At 45.9% G+C, this 17,141-nt stretch overlaps 1 protein-coding gene across 1 annotated transcript in view; it reads right to left on the bottom strand.

Moving 5' to 3' along the window:
* Positions 1-17,141, bottom strand: part of Hunk (hormonally up-regulated Neu-associated kinase) — a 105,761-nt gene that overhangs the window by 37,673 nt on the left and 50,947 nt on the right. The window contains exons 3-4 of the mRNA XM_021643610.2: positions 8,781-8,836; positions 2,964-3,099 (exon numbers count right to left, since the gene is read on the bottom strand). Of these exons, the coding sequence (XP_021499285.1) occupies positions 2,964-3,099; positions 8,781-8,836 (192 nt within the window). The remainder of the gene's footprint in view (positions 1-2,963; positions 3,100-8,780; positions 8,837-17,141) is intronic.

The raw sequence follows: 17,141 nt of genomic DNA, 5'->3' as shown, positions 1-17,141 counted from the left end.
ACCAACATTCATGTGCTTTTAAAGGCTTGATTCCCAGGATGGCACTATTATCAGAAGTGGTATCAGGAGTGGGGCCTAGCGGAAACCCTTAAGCATCTGGTGCATGCTCTGTGCTCTTTTTCTCTTTGTCCCCTGGCCTGTTTCTTCAGCAGTTCTGCCATGTCACTCACTCTGTCCCCAATGCTGTGCCTCACTGCAGACCCCAATCAATGAGGACAATCAATCACAGACTGGAACCTTCAAGAGGTATTAGTCAAAAGAAGCTTTTATTATCCATGAGCTAACCATCCCAGGTATTTGACTATGGCAGTAAAAAGCTACCATAGTCAACACAAGCCACCACAACAAAATGCCACAGAAGAGAGAGCTCAAATAACAGGCATTGTCTCACAATTCTGGAGGCTGAAACTCTCAGATCAAGATTGAGTAACAGCTGGGTGACAGCCTCCTTCCTAGTTGGGAGAGGGTCACCCTGGTCTTGTGACCCCCAAAGACCCCATCACCTAATATATTGACTCAGGGGTGGGGAGGTGGGTAGATAGATAGGGCTTCAAAACATTAGCTGGGAACTGGGTGACATCATCCAGTTCTTAGAAGTAGACAAGTGAGTCACTGTAGCTGGCTATGGTCCCAACAGCAGGAAAGGAGGCCTCTCTCCTGGCTCAATGTTTGGCCATGCAATTGGCTCTGCCTAGTGAGGCATGGGCAAAGGAGACACGGAAGCACTCAGTAGGGTCTTGGGCTCTACAGTTTGCCATCTTGCTCCTGGGACTCTTCTATCCCTGCCTGAGTCTCAGCTCCCATGTCTCCCTCCAGTGTGCCTCCAAGAAGGACTACCTGGCCTCCACAGAGATTTTCTGAGCATCTACAGTTGTGCATTCTCTTCTTGGCGAGAATAATTCCATCAAGTGTACACTAGCACAGAAATGTTAAGAAAGCCCAGGAAACCCCAGGTGGGACCTGTCCACACTGTGATGAATGAGAGAAGCAAACTGCTCACTAGCCACAATCACTCCTGACCTATCCAGGCATCATGGATACAGCACCTCCAGTATCACCTCTCACCATTACTCCAGACAGACAGAGTCCCTGCTTCTGGACAGATAGGGAGCTGGTGGCCGTGGGCAAGGGGGACTGCAGAGAACCTTCCCTGGGAAGCAGGACCCTCCATCTTGGTCCCAGAATGGAGAAATGAAGTGTTAGCAGTTGCTAAGTATGAATTCTTTCTCCTGGCCAAGCAAAGCGGCAAAAAGGACAAGAACCAAGTCCAACCTTTCTGAGCCTGCGCTTTCATCTTCGCAGGGATAACTGACTCGCTTCTGTGTCAGAGTTAGCGAGAGGTGGCAGAAGAGCCAGACCCTGGTGCCTCCTCTACACACTTTCTACACTCAGGATACTCTTGCTTCATCTCATTGTGTTGACATCTGGGGCCACAGTATTGTCTATTCCCTTAAGGGCTTGACCGCAGGAGCAAACTGCTACCAACTCCATCTTCCCCTTGGCCATCTCTCCGTCAGAGAGACACAACACCCTTGAAAGTTCTCTCCGTGTCTGGGCTTCTACAGTCCTTCCATTTCTTCCCTGTAGTGCTAATGGATTCCCCAGCTGCCCCAAGACTGTCCTTTCCAGTGGAGGAAGAGACAGTAAAGGGATTTGCCAACAAAAGAGTGACTGGCAGTGGCAGATGCAAAAGGAAGTAAGGGAGGTAAAAGGGCACAAGGGTCTTCAGCAGGGAACATGGACAGTCCACAAAGGGGCTTAGAGAAAAGTCAGGATGGAGAGCAGGATCGGCATTCCGGCAAGGGAAGATGGTGGGGATGCAGGAGAGAAGCCAAGCTGGGGGGAGGTGGGGGACTAGGCAGGTACCAAGAGTCGGGAGAGGTGGACAGAGTCAGGTGGACTAAAAGCTCAAGCTTAGGAAACTATGGTAGGGTCAGTTTGTTTGGTTTTGTTTTAGTGTGAATGTGTGTGTATTACTGTATGTCTATATGGTGTGTGTGTGTGTGTGTGTGTGTGTGCGCGTGTGTGTGCGTGCTGTGTATCTATATGGTGTATATGTGCCGAGTGTCCATTTACATAGTATGTGGTTTGTGTGTGTCTAGTGCTACGTGTCTATGTATATGTTGTATGTATATGTAGGGGTGTGTACATGTGTGCACATGTGTACATGTGTTTGTTTTTGTTTGCTGTGTGTATGGACCTGTGTGGGGTTTGTAGTGTGTGTATGTGGTGTGTATGTGCATGTACACTCATGTGCATTGTTTTGTTTTGCTGTGTGTGCACGTGTGTGGGAGAGAGAAGTGGAAGTACATCCACATGCTTATGTGTTTGTTTCACTGTGTGCGTGCGTGTGTGTTTGTATGTGTGTGGTGGTGTCTGTGGGTGTGTATACACACCTGTACATGTGTGTTTCTTTGGTTTTGTGGTGTAGGCAATTGAACCTAAAGCCTACCATATGCTAAGCCAGGATTTCACACTGCTGCGTTTCTACCCACTTTTACCTTTTCTTTTGAGGCAGAGTCTCGCTCAGTTGCCCAGGGGCCCTGAAACTCACTCTGTAGCCCAGGAAAGCCTTGAACTTGAGATCCTCCTCCCTCAATCTCCTAGGGAGCTGTGACTTCAGCACCCCAAGCCAGGCTTTATGAAAACGTTGGCTCATGGAACACCAATGCGAGGTCTTTGGAGGCTGGGCTTGGCTTTCTGCTTTCCCAGCTCCCCAAAGAAATGTTTGTAAATGCCATTTTGGAAGATTATAAAGAACAGTCTGGAAAGAGAAAAGAAAAGCTAGGTCCCGAGAACCATGGATGGTATATCCACAGCAGACAAAGCAGGGCCCCGAGAACCGTGGATGATATGTTCCATGAGCCATACTAGGTACATTTTCATCAGGGAGTGAGAGGCTACTTCACAAAAAATGAGAGCCCCCAGGAGGAACACGGACTCTTACAAGCTGGATAACTCACATTGACCAGACGTCAATTTTGGGGCCGTATTTCTTCCTGGCCAGCAGTTCCGGCGCAGCGTAGGCAGGGCTACCACACTGTGTGCTGAACGGGTCAGAGTAACCCAGGGTCCCAGCACAGTTACTCAAGCCAAAGTCTGCGGAGGGGAAGACAAACATGAACTCTGGGTTAGAAGATTGCAAAAATAAGGAGGGAAGAAGGGGGAAACAGACAGCAGGAAAGGAAACATTCTCTCAGGCTAACACATAATTTAACTTCCAGCAGGAAGCCCTCCAGCTGCAAACCATAACCTCTGACAGACTTCTCAAGACAAGGGCGGACGGGGGGGGGGGGGGGGCGGCTCCCTGGCTCAGTGGAACATTTGACATCAGCCCTCACTGCACAATCCAGTTAGACCTAACAGTGCGATGAGCCAAAATGTATTTCTATCGAGTCTCGTAAATGAGTCATCTGGGGTAACGAAAGACTGTTAGCTTTCTAGGACTGAGGCAGGAATGGAGGGCGTGCTGAGATCCTGGCTGCCTGGTGGCCAGGCTGGGAGAAACTGAATGGAGACGATTTCCTCGCTAACCACTCACAACCCACCTCTTCGGCTCAGTTTCATTTCATTGAAGTCTTTCAGACATTCCTTCCAGAGTTTGAACTGGGGGAGGAGGCAAGCAAAAAACAACTTACAAAACACAACAGCCCTGCATGTTGGCTGGAAAAAGAACGTCCAGTAGGACGGCGGTGCCAGCCAGGCTAAGTGACCTCATGGCGGTGTTCTTGGGTGAGGAAGGCATCTGGGAAGCCAGCAGGAAAGCCCCAAAGTGCCTCCCGGCCACCTGGGGTCTATTACGGGTTTTGTGAACTATTTACTTTTGATGTTAAAGATACAGCAACTGGAGGGTAATTAGAGAGCTGTTAGCTTCTTCTCTCCTCTAATATCTTTCTTCAATCTTGGTCTCAGTACGAAGATCTGAGCTCCCGGGTCATCCTTTGAACTGCACTGCAAACACGGAGCTCTCAACCCGCAGACATAAGGCTCCGAAGCTTCGGGGCAAGCCAGATAGGCTCTGCGGCTGAAACCACGCCTCATGCTTTCTGCAGCAGAGCTCCTGGCAGTATGACTAGCTTATGCTTGGCTCTAGCTTGCCTCCACCGGCGAGGGCATGCCCACCACAAAAGCCATGGGAGAAAGCTCAGGAGATGACAAAGGGCACAGGGAAAACTGCGAGGGCGTGAGGCCACCCGCACAGCGAGGGTCACGATGAGGGACTGAAGAGTTTCCCAACACTTGCTGCAGTGAACTGTGTGGCAAACAGCTTGTCTAGAGAGAAGCCCAGGAACCCTTTCTGGCTCTGAAGAACGCCAAGCCCTCAGCTCAGGCTCCTGAGGAAGAGCTCCTGAAGCCTACATTAGGGACTGAACAAGCAGCTGTAGGGCTGTGATCCAATGCTGAAATTCCCTTCTTTTGTTCTGTTTGTTCTGTTTTCACTTGCGCCTCCTCCTGTCTTCCTACCTTTACCCTCTACCCTGCCCATTCCTTTCCCTTTGGTTCAGTTTGCCCCAGTATGCACCACAAGACCTGCACAGAAAAGCCTTTCTGGAGCTACAGAGCGTGGCTGGCCTCTCATCTGAAAAGGCATCTGTTGCCCTGCCCCAGGTCCCAGTATATACTGAGGCACATTAGCAAAAGAGGACGAGAAGAAGGGTTGGAGTGCTATTTGGAAGAAATTACCATGCCTCTTTAAGAACACCTCCTCCAGGAGCCTGGACACAGAACGGTAGACACGGCAGTGTTACCTGGAGCCAAGGGTTTTAAGGAAAGTTGCTTATTAGAGGCTTAACGTGACAGCAGTCCCAGAAAAAGTATCTCTCGAAGTTTCCAAGATTAAAGCAAAGATGCCATGCCTCAGGTCAACAGGCTCTGTCAAAGCAAAGGGCCTCTTTCAGGCCACCTCCACCCTTCCCCCTCATCTGGTCTGTCAAGAAGGGCAAGATAAGAGGCCAGATCACCCTCCACTTTCGGGGTAAGTTAGAGAACAGAGCCTGGCCTTATCTTAAGAGTGCCTTTTAAGAAGATAAATCCGTGCAGGATTTGGGAAGCAGAGGGGCTCAGAACCTGCATTTAAAGTTGTCTCTATCTTCACAAAAAGACTTGATTTTAAAGATATTGTAGAGAAATAAACAGCAGAATAGTTCACATTCATAATTATGGTTATTAAATTTTTACACATATGCCTATAATTAGAATGGTGAAACTAGAGAGAAATTTGCCTCCCAGTAATGTCAGATAGGTCGGCCTCAATTAGATTTGGTAAATACATAAGCTAATTATCACTCAATTTTCTGGGAGCTGCAAAATGAAATCTCAAAAGAAGGCTCCAGTGAATATTCACAGCTCCTCTGAGCCGTACTCACAGCCCTGGATGAGTGAGCATCCCCAAGTTCAGGATGCCTTCTCTTTTTCTCCTTCTTTCTTTCTTCTTGTAAGAAGAAAAATATATGATTAAATCAAAAATCTTACTCCTGATAATTCTAGCTAATTTGAAACATGGCTTAAGTAAGTTTATTTAAACCAAATGGTTTCAAAAACAGGGAAACTATTAAGAAAAAATGATAATAGCTATAATCCTCTTTGAAAACCACCTAAGTAAATTCTTTGAAGAAAAGAGGTTCAAAGGGCTTTCAAGTTAACATTCTAATAACAAGGCTTAGTGAGGACCTTTGATCCACACTGCCCATCCCAGGGGCAAGAAAACCCATAAGACACTGGGCTTCTTCCCCTGAAATCCAGGAAAGCAGACTGAAGGAAGCAACTGTTACCTTCAAGGTTAGGGCAATGTATCTTTCATTTGCAGTGTCATTTAGGTCATAAGAGAACTGGGAGGTAGAAGAGAAGAGGCCAACAGTAAGCCAATGGCCAGAGCCTCCTTCTTCACCATTTTGTGTACCCTGGCTTCTGACACCGGGTCATTCTCCTATAGGCTTGGCCCATCCTGTACTGCCAAATCAAGTTTGCCCTAAGATGTCTCTATGTATCTAAGTTTGGACTGAAGCCCTTTCTATGCGAAGTGAACCGTAAACCTCTGTGACAGGTAAACACTGCGATCCACTCTCACGACAAGGGGCTGAGTCTTGGCTCATCACAAGAGGCCAGCTGTTGAAACCATGCTCCCATAGGGCCGCTCAGGACTATAACCCATTAGGTCCTCTGTGCCTCGCTCCTGCTTTCTGCACACGACTTCCTTTCTTTATCTACAAGCACAGCAGAGGGCATGCTCTTCCAAACTGTGGATGACCAGGACTGCTATAACCTCAAAGGCAAATTTGGTCTGAACAACTAGTTGTAATTTGTCTTTTTTTTTTTTTTTTTTTTACCAACCAGCTAAGAGGTCAGAACCCAAGGAAGGAGGGTGGAACAGTTCCTGGTCTCTGAAAAGCAACATCATACTTCCTGAGAAAAGAATTCCAGGGCTAGCCTAGGGATTGTCTCTTAAGAGACTGTGTTAAGGCTCCTCTCAGAAAGTTTATTGGGCCAATCTCTGGCTGCTGCATAAGCACCTGCTACTTCGGTGAGTGGTCCTCCGTGCTGTGGATACAGCAGTTGAGAGATTGCTGGTCTATCAGAACCAAGATCAGTTCTTCTGAGGAAACTCCTCAGCAATAAAGAGGTCTGTCTTTTGAAGCAGTGTTGCCTGTACAACAGGACAGATTTATAAGTGGTCCTCTAGGGCTCCAGCTTGACAGAAAGAGGGAAAAGTCACTGAAGCAGAAAGGGACCCACAGAGTGAAGGAAAGAAAGTGTGGACAGTGCCCGAACAGGACTCAGAACTCTCTATGGGCAAAAGTGCTTTGCTTGACTCAGTAGGCTCATCAAGATGGACGAGGAAAAAAAGCTGGAAGTGAGCTTTTACCATGATATCAACTTAGCCCTTACCAAGCTTGTTCTCTCAGAACAAGCTCTGCTGTTAGGACAACTCTCACTTCTACCTCTGGATTTTCATATGGTGGGTCATAACCTTCTATAACTCCAAATTTCCCATTAGCCATGGCTGGTGGGATCACCACCCAACCTTTACCCTCCAGGAGGCTAGAGATCCCAGAGAGCAGGACCAGAAAGACACCCTACAGGCCTTTCAGCAAGGCCTCCATCCACTGCTTCTTATCTGTCTCTCACGGTGTAATAGTGAAGCACTTTAACAAAAAGAAAATCATTGGTCTGGTCTAAGAATCTGCTAAAAATAGGGTCCTTAAAGGGCCTTTCCCCTCTCCCCATGGGGAGGATTGGTTTCCTCATAACTGTTAATTTTCCACTAATGGGTAAATCCATCAACGGCTGTCAAGATACCAAGTCATCCAGGGAAGTGGGCTGGAGTCCCCGCAGCTAGGAGTCAGGCCTTACTGGGAACTGAGTGTGCTCCAAGATGTCAATGATTCTTTTCAAGCCATCCAAGCAGAGGAAATTACTTGCATTTGAAGTAGGAAAAGAAGGAAAAGTGAGATATAGGAGAGGGTGGTAGCTGCCTCACGACTTGGGGTGAAATTGACAGCGAGCAACCACACACACGCAGAATATCACCAGCAAAATTAATCCGGGGTTCCTGAACTAGGGACCAGACAGAAGCTAATACCCTGTTAATACCCTGCACCCTCCCTTCAGTGAATCCACATTCTAATCACCTGGCTGCAGGCCCCTCTTTCCACAGCCCCCGATCGGCTACCAGGTTTTCGTTAAGATTCTATTAAAAAGGGAAGGTCAGCCTTCTGACCTTTCATTCTGCCTTGTTTGGGGCTTCTTAAATAAGTTACATGGAAAAGTGGAATAAGATTCGAAGCTACAGGCAATATTTCTGAGCCAGACTACTTCCTACATTTAATAATTTTCTCGTTAATTCACATAAAAAACAACCTCTAGAAAAGCTGAGGAACATCTGAATTTAAAACACTGAAGACAGCTCAGCAGTTAAGAGCATATGGTGGCTCACAACCTTCTATAACTCCAAATCCAACGGATCCAATGGCCTCCTCTGGCCTCCACGTGCACCAGGCACAAACGTGAAGCACAGATGTACATGCAGGCAGCACACATATACTTTAAAACTAAAAATATCTATCAAGGAAGGAAGGAAGGAAGGAAGGAAGGAAGGAAGGAAGGAAGGAAGGTCAGAACCATCTGAGTTTAAGTCACAGTTTGAGGAGCTAAGGAGATAGCTCAGATGGGAAGTGTTTGCTATAAGGGTATGATGGCCTGAGTTTAAATTCCCAATATCTAAGTAAAAAGCTGGCCATCATGGCACATGCCAACAATTCGCTGAGGAGACAGAGACAGGAGGTGCTGCTTCCTGGCCACATAGCCTAACCAGCTGGATTAGTTCTGGAATCAGTGAGACCCTATCTCAAAAATAAGGTGGAAAGACACCTGATACTGACCCCTGCCCTCCATAGCCACACACACACACACACACACACACACACACACACACACACGCACTCACATAGAACACGTGCCACACACATATAAAAAGTTGGAAGCTTAAAAAGTCCAAAGAAATATATGAACAACAAATATTTACTTGGAACTATAAAACTCATTTCACAGTCAAATGATGCTATTTTAATCTTCCTAATATTTTCAATTTATTATTTAAATAAATTATTAAATTACTTTAAAAATTAAATTTTCATTATCAAAACTATTATTAAACATTAGAGGTACAAGGAGTAATATAGAAATCTTATATCAAGATTAGATATAGATCATGGGCAACTTTCAAAGTTAATAATTGACAACACAACACTTAAAAGATAAATCTTGCTTAAAAAAAGTCATACCAATCAGCTTGATATTATTGTCTTCATCAAGTAGCAAATTTTCTATCTTCAAGTCTCTGAAATAAACAAAACCATACATTTCAGATAAGCACTTGAAAGAACAGAATGACATTTCGCTCCTGAAAGGAAGTGAACATTTTTTAGAGCCACTTTCAACCCTCCCCTAACCCTTTCTGCTGAAACCTGGTCATTAAGTAAATGTTTATAAGACAGGACATAATTAATTGCCATTGACTATAAAAGCTAAAGGGCTTCAGGGAATCCAGAGTGCAGTGAGGGCAGAGTAGATGGTGAGCAGGTTCCAGAAATGGACCTGATATCTGAGAGTTAAACATAACTGACATAACATTCCACACAGGTGCTGCCTGAGTATCAAGGAATAGAAATGCTGGGGCCTGTGACGCTGTGAGCAGCACCGATCTGAGTCACCAATGGATTTGGAAAAGCACTTAAACAAAATAGAGCCAAGAGGGTTAAGGAGGTAAAGGCACTTGCTGCCAAGCCTGATGACCTGAGTTGGAGTCCCAAGACCCACATGGTGGAAGGAGGAAGCCAACTCCTGACCTCCACACACATGCTATGATCCACCTTTCCATGCCTCCCATCAATAAAGTAAGCATAAAATAAAATTAATAAATAAACTGAAAGCTGATTTAATTAACCCATCCCGCAGCCCCCATGGGCCTCCCATGCTTAGCGCACTAAGTGTCACAGCACATTGGCAGATGATAACGTTTTCATCTGTTTAGCAAACAGATGTTATTCCAGGTGGAGTAATGGATTCCACAGATGTCAGCATCCTAATCCCTGGTGTTATGGCTGAGTAGATGTTAAGCTGACATGGAGAAAGGGAATTGAGTTTGCAGAAGGAATGAAGAGTGTTCCTCTGATAGCAGGTGATGTCACTCATCGACACAGGAGACAGAAAGCAAGCAGAGCCCTCTGAGAGGGGCCCTTCAGCCCTGCGCCAACTGCCTTTCCCGACACTCTCCATGGAATCCTTGCATGTTGCAGGTGGTCAGTAATGATACAGAGTGATCTTCCAAAAAGATCATTTGGGGTCTGGAGCTGTGGCGGCTGCCTAATGCACATAGTGCCCTGGATTCAATCCCCAGCACTACAAAACAAACCAAAGCAACAACAAAATTAAACCAAAGGGAACCATCTGGGTTTCAGAAGCAAAATGTGTATCTGTGTGAAAGTATATATGCAAGCCATCTCAGAACCATCTCAGTCAACCCTTAGGAATTCTGGAGTCTTAGATCGTACCTAGCAACTCAGACGTGCGCTGAGTGTTAACTGAGAATACTTTTCTAGAGATGGAGAGGTGGCTGGAGAGATGGCTCAGCAGCTAAGAGCACTCTCTCTCCTGCAGAGGACCCAGGTTCAGTTCTCAGCACCCACATGGTCGCTCACAGTTCCTAACTCCAGTTCCAAGAGATCTGACACTCTCTTCTGATGCTAAGGCTCTGTGAGAGCACACTTATATAGCGCATACACACACATGCACACCAAATACTCATATACACAAAACTAAAAAGATTTTTCCATGTATATACGTGTATAAATATAGATATATATGCATTTATATATTTTCTGCTATGATTGGCCCTGATTTAATTTTTCTTACATTGGAGTAGAAAAAAATCAGAAGGCAAATACTCTTTTTCTCATGTCTACTATGAAGAACTCAACAGTCTAATCATGATGAAACAAAAATGGCAGCTGACACCTTATACCAATGTCAGAGCATCATCAAGCAGAACAGTGAGGTCCCACCAAATGGGCACAGTTGCTTACAGCCCAGCCCCAGTGCCTGTCTATTTTTAAAAGAAGACAGAAGTTTTTATTGGGTCTCAAATTTTAAACTTGTATGTAAAACAACGATAAGAATGCTATGCAGGCCAAGCTTGAGCCAAGATCTGGCCCACTAGCAACCAAGTCTCGACTCAGTATGAGTTAAGAGATGAAGCTTGGGTAAGATATGGGAGTGTTCAGGGGAGAAAACTTGATGGTAAAAAAAATTAAATCAAGTCAGTGTGCACAGGTTTCCCTGAAGGGGACTGCCATTTGCAGCAGGACTGGGCAGGAGAAAGCTAGAAGATGGCTTCTTTAGAATACCTGAGGGCTGATTTCACAATGGGAAGAATCAAGGAGTCAAATGGGAAAAAACTGTGCAATGGATTCAAAACCAGAAGACTGCTGGGAGCCTTGGGGCTTGACGTGTGGATGAAGGGTGTGTTAATGTCCAACTGGAGACTACAAACACATGTTCTCCTCTGAATGCACACACACCTGGGGGAGAAACACAGTCCAGCTTCAGCTCGGGTGAAACAATGCACAGTCCACTTGGAAACTGTTTTTAAAAGGCATCACCTCTATCCAAATCCAAGGTCACACTAAACAGAGGCAGCCCCGCCTGCTTTCCTGGTAGGCGGGCCTTGCCCCTCTGAATCAGCATTTTAGAAAACACATATATGAATTTCCAGGACTGGGATGGAACTACCCAGTCCTCTTTGGCTACCATTTAGCTTTGAAGTTGCAATATCACATCAGACTATAAAGTTGTATGAAGCCTTGGATCCAATCCCCAACACCACAAAAACAAAAGATGATATGCTGAAATGTTCACACAATTCACCATGTAGCTCTGGCTGGCCGGGAACTCCCTGCGTAGACCAGTCTGGCCTAGGACTCACAGAAATCTGTCTGCCTCTGTTTCCCTAGTTCTGGTGGTAAAGATGTGTGCTACCACACCCAGCCCTAACTTTAAAATTATTAAGTACACACACACCTCACCTCACCTTTCAGGAAACAGTGTTACTGCCATTTGTCAAGTCAGAACCAGGGGTTCTTTGGGTCACCAGCGTAGCAGCTAGCCCTTCCCGAACTAGCCATCTACAATGGAATGCCTTGTTTTCCTTTTTCACACTGCTCACATCTGAGCCTGGGTCCTCGCACATTCTAGCAGGCACCTCCCCGATGAGCTACACTACTAGTTTACTGTAAATTTATATCCCTGTGTGTAAATACTCACTTGAAACCCTAAGCCATAAACAGCCACTTAAAATCTCCATCAATTAACCGCTCGGCGGGTCATTTCCAATGTAGTCTACATTTCCAATGTAGTCTCTCAAGGGGTGACAACGGAAAGCCATTTTCCCACAAGTCCTGCCGCCATGTCCACTGCCTCCTCCCCCTTTCTACCTGGCTCCTGGGATGCCTGCTGGAGCCTTGGGGCTATCGGGTGACTCAGATTACCCGAAATGTCTCTTCTTTCACTGCAGCTTGGTTGGTGAAAACAGAACAGCTTCCACTGTGCCCCCGTGGTAAAGAGAGGTGCAGGGAGACTATGAGGGATGGTTTCTTTCCCGGAGATAATTAAGACCTTATGTGAGTCTGACTTTTACTCAAGCATTTATGGTAATTCCAACAGGTAGGCCAACACACAATGGCACAGCCCAAAGTGTGACTCGGTGAAAACTGATTACAGCAGTGGCACTGTTTCAGTCAAAGGCAAAGCCACAGTTTGCTTCAAGTGAAATTAAGCCTCCTTGCCTAATGGAAGTCACAGTCAGGCATTAAAGGGAAAAAAATGTTCAGAACAAATATCGTGCAGAAAAACAGCTAAAAGAATCAAGGTAAAAAGAAAGTAATTGATACAAATAATAAATCGAAGCTGAGTACTTCTGGGGCCATGAATGCTTAAAGAGAAGTCGGCAATGATTAGAGCAAGCACAGAAAAGAAACACTATAAAAGAAAAAAAAATACAAAAACCAGAGAGAGTTTATAAAACCAAGAGGGGGTATAAAGTATAATTATTCAGTAAAAGGAGAACAGAATCAGCTCAAAGCCACTTCCCACCCAACTCTCCCCAAGTAACCAACTCCAGTCCCCAGGAGAAATGAATAGAGCAAACTGAGTTAGCCAGGGTGGCCCCTCATTATCCCTTTGCTCAGCTTTCTAGAGGATTCCAGCGGGAAACAGTTTGACTACCGGACAACCCAGGGCTAGCAATGGGGGAGGACTCACAAGTGACTGACAAGGTGACAAAAGCATTAACCCTCTCAGGACATTCTTCTCCCCTCCTGCTTTCCCTGATGACCCTTGAGACAAGGGTCTCCCCAGTCTGGGGGAAGGCTTTTATTCTTTTGTTTTGAGGTGGGGTGGGGTGCGGGTTGAGGGGTGGGAAGGTGTCTTGCTACGTAGTTCAGTCTGACCTTGAACTTGTGGCAATGTCCCTGCCTCAACTACCCAAGGGTGGGATTGTAAGTATGAACCACCACCCCTGACTTAACATCCAGCATCCAAGTGCAATTTTTACCTGACTGCAGCAAGTCCTCTGGATTCATGAGCTCTCCAGGCTTAGATCAAAAATATATGAGGGGAAGAAAGATTTCTTTTTTTTTTTATTTTGGGATTTTATTTTCCCATTTTTATTTTATTTTTTGAAATGGCAGTAATCTGAGAGCTTTTGAGGTTCTTTTTGAAATTTTCTCACACAGAGTTTACCAACTGGATGAGTAGATGTTTTGTTTTTTAATTAATTATTTAATTAATTCACTTTACATCCTGATTGAAACCCCCCTCCCTCCTCTTCTCCTGGTCTCACCCTCCCTCCCTCTTCCTCCTATCCCCTTCCCCTACTCCTCAGAAAAGAAGAGTCATCCCCCTAGCAGCCCACCCCAGCACATCAAATTGTATTACAATCACGGCCAAACATTGGGTGAAGCTTAGCGAAGCTTATAGAAAAGTGGGGTGAAGGATAGAAGGACCTGAAGAGGATAGAAACTCCACAAGAAGACCAGCAGAGCCAACTGGCTGTCCAATGCCAGCTGGCTTTGTCTGTTGTTTGCAGCCCTTGCCTTTGGCAGTGCTCACTTAGGCCAGTTCAGACTTGAGAAGCCCAACTGCTCCCGAAAGAAAGGGTGTTGGCACCACAGCGGTGCCCAATATTTGCAGGCAATGGAGCCCTGGCTCAGCTCACTTCAATGCTCTCAGCTGCAGTAGAGAGCCCTAGAGTCAGCTCACAGGAGCGGAGGGTGGCCATCATAGATCTGCCAAGGCCCACAGGAATGTACACTGCGGGGAAGGTCAGCTACAGTCCTCTGTTAACACCAGTGTCTGCATACCACTTCACCAACTAAATCAAGGGTGCCGTGGCTACCCAAGGTATGTAAGTAGACAAAATTTGTAGGGGAAGAGAAGGTGACTGGGGACCCTGGAGTTTCTGTGCAATTTTTCTACAAACTAAGTCTATCATCTTTTCAAAGTAGCCTTTCTGCTTTTGTGTTAAGAACACACTCGTCTTCCCTCAGGGTGTTCACTGAGGCACACCTTTCATTACCTCAAGTTATTATCCAAGTCCATTGTGCACAATGGGCCTCTCAAAAACTGCCCAGCTACTCATTTATAACCAAAGAGGCCACAAATGAGCCCGAGAAACCACAAAATTAAGGCACCTTCTAAGGCAGAAAAGGAGGATAAATTAATTCCTAACATTTTTGCATTTGGATTATGATATCCCTTTAAAAAATTACTGCCTTTGCCCGGAAAACTAGCTCCGTCATACTCCTGTGGCCCAAGTGCAAGTGTGGGACCTAGGCTGCCGTCACCACAATGTCTGAATGCCTGGCCACATCAGATGCCAGAGTTAGCCCATGGCACGAGAGGCTTCCGGAGCAGACAGGTGAAGAAGGAAGGCGTGATCCCACTTAGGGCTCCTTGACTGGGTTCCATCACTTTCTGAGGAGGAGTGGAAGTGAGGGGATCTTCCTTCCATCTCACAATATTAATAAGATGTAAACAATTTTAACTGCTCCTGGCAGGTGAACCTGAAGCTCAGGGTTAGTTCATGGAAGTCACTTGTTCTGGCCTGCAGGACTTCAAAAGGGAGTAATACTTCACTTATATTGTATCCTCTAGGCTTGTCCATGTTGCCACAAATGACAGTCTGCCAAAGAGCATGCTGTTGGGTATATGTGCCACATTATTTTGTCCATCACCTTTGATGGACACGTTGGCAGTACAGGCCACTGAAGGCTCATTACTTTTCCTTTAGATATGTAACCTAGAGGGTAGTATGTTAAGAGAACTAAGCCAAACACAGGAAGATAAATACTGCACGTTCCCAGCCATTTGTGGATGCGAAAGAAGTGACTTCCTCTAAAGAGGAGGCAGAACACTGATTTCCAGAATCTGGGAAGGACTGAGGGAGGGAGGGCAGAAAGAGGTTAGCAGCACAGGTACAAAAACACAGAAACCAGATCTGGTGTTCAGCATGGCAGGGTGACCACAGCTGACAATAATCTAGTGTGGACTGAAAAACAGCTTTTGAATCTTCTCATCACAAGGAAAAGATGTTTGAAATGACGGTTGCTAATTACCCTGATTCAACCTTCACACACTGTGCACACCTATTAAAACACCACACTGCACCCAATGAACGTGCGAAAGTATGTGCCAGTTGAAAATGTTTACAGGGAAAGAAAAGTGAAACTTTTTGTACTAAAGTGCAGCGGGAGGGCGGGGTGCTTAGGAAAAGCAAGAATGAGGATGGAGCAGGCTGTAGTGCCAGGTGGAGCCAGGGATGGGTTTCCGAGTCAGTGCTGGAGGGGAGGGCATCTTCAGAGCAATGAAAAGATGCCACTGGAGAGAGTCCAGCGAGGGAGGGGTCAAACAGACACGGGAGACGGTGCACCCTCTCTGCCAACTGGTCAGAGGAAAGCCACCTGATGCTGAAGCAGGTGTGTTTAGTGGGCCACAGAAATGCACAGTAGACCTACAGGAAGCCTAATCTGCCAATAGGCCCTTTGTTCTAGGTCCTTTCCAAAAAATAAGCCATTCCTAGGCAGGGGCCTTGTGTGTGTCTCCTTTCTTTTCCATCCCCCCAAGCTTTCCTTGCAGCTTTTAAACTTTGGGGGTCTGGCCAGAAGGACTCTAGCCATCGCATTCCCAGACAGAGGAGAGAGCCAAGGAGAACTTTTGTTGTCATACACATTTGGGTGCTGATTGGGTGGGGACAATTATACAGATCCTGGGACACATGGGGGCAGTACAGGGGAGGGGGAGCAGGTGTAGATATGAGCATGTGTGTGACCACTGTGTGCTTGCGTGCGTGAGTGAGTGCACACTAAAAGCGTACACTCGTGTGAAGCATTACATGTATGTGTGTGCATGCATGTGAAAGGAAACAAGCATGCATGGGGTACACATATGTACATGTGTGTCCTAGTACACAAAAGTGTGTATGCATTACATGCATACATGTATATAAAATGTACATGTCCACATGAACAAAAAACAAACAGCATCCGTCAGGGCTGCAGAAATGGCTCAGAGGTTAAGAACACAAGCTACTCTTGCAGAGGATCCTAGATTGGTTCCCGGCACCCTCGTGAGGAGGCTTACAACCACCTGTAAGTCTAGCTTCAGAGGATGGGCACCTGCGCTTGCTCCTTCCTTCCCTCCACCCTCCCTATCTTCTCTCTCTCCCTCCCTTTCACTGTGTGTGTGTCTTTCTGCCTCTCTCTCTCTCTCACGCACACACACACACACACACACACAGAGTTTAAAAAATTAAATCTTAAAGAAGACAAAGTAGCATCCTAAGGAGGGTCTCTTGGTCAAGGCCGTTAGCTGAGTTGGAAATATGGCAATCCTGAGAGAGCACTCTCAAAGGACACTAGTGGCAGCAGTTAGAAAGGTGGATGCTGGGAAAAATTAATTACACTGAAGATTAGTATTACATGAGTCATCTCAAAGATTTGGGGACAATGAGCTGGGTTCCATGCCCAGCACATACATACATACATGCATACACACATACATACGTACTCACACACACACATGCATGCACATACACACAAGGTAATGTGAAATTGATATGTGAAAGAGGAGCAGCTCCAGAAAAGACTTACAGAGGATAAGCAGTTTGGCGGTGAGCAATTAGTGTTAAGGCATGATCCTCCCACGGAAAGTCAGAGGGATGGAATCCAGGGAGGGTTAGACCAAACTCAGACAAGATAAAGTTTGGAGAAAAAGGTTTTCCCATGGAGACAGCCACAGATGGATTTTAGTAATAAGCCGAGAATATGAGTGGGGGAAAGCTTACAGCTCTGCAAGGCTACAGGCACTTTGTGGTGAGCTGGAGTCTTTCTGGTTAGGTCTTACCTTCAAAAGCGAGAAACTGAGACCAAGTGATCTGTAAACCTGATTATTTACAAGATGGCATGGTGGTAAAATACATGTAGAATCTATTAAGCCTGATGTACTTATTTTAAATGAAAATTTTATTTCCTGTAATGTTCCACAACCAAGTTGCTAATCAGCTAAAAAAAAATAATAATAATTATGATAAA

This window comes from Meriones unguiculatus, chromosome 17 (genome assembly GCF_030254825.1).
Source record: "Meriones unguiculatus strain TT.TT164.6M chromosome 17, Bangor_MerUng_6.1, whole genome shotgun sequence".
In the NCBI taxonomy this organism is placed as follows: Eukaryota; Metazoa; Chordata; class Mammalia; order Rodentia; family Muridae; genus Meriones; species Meriones unguiculatus.
Note: the sequence above shows the minus strand (reverse complement) of the source record. Positions and strands in the feature narration are given on the sequence as shown.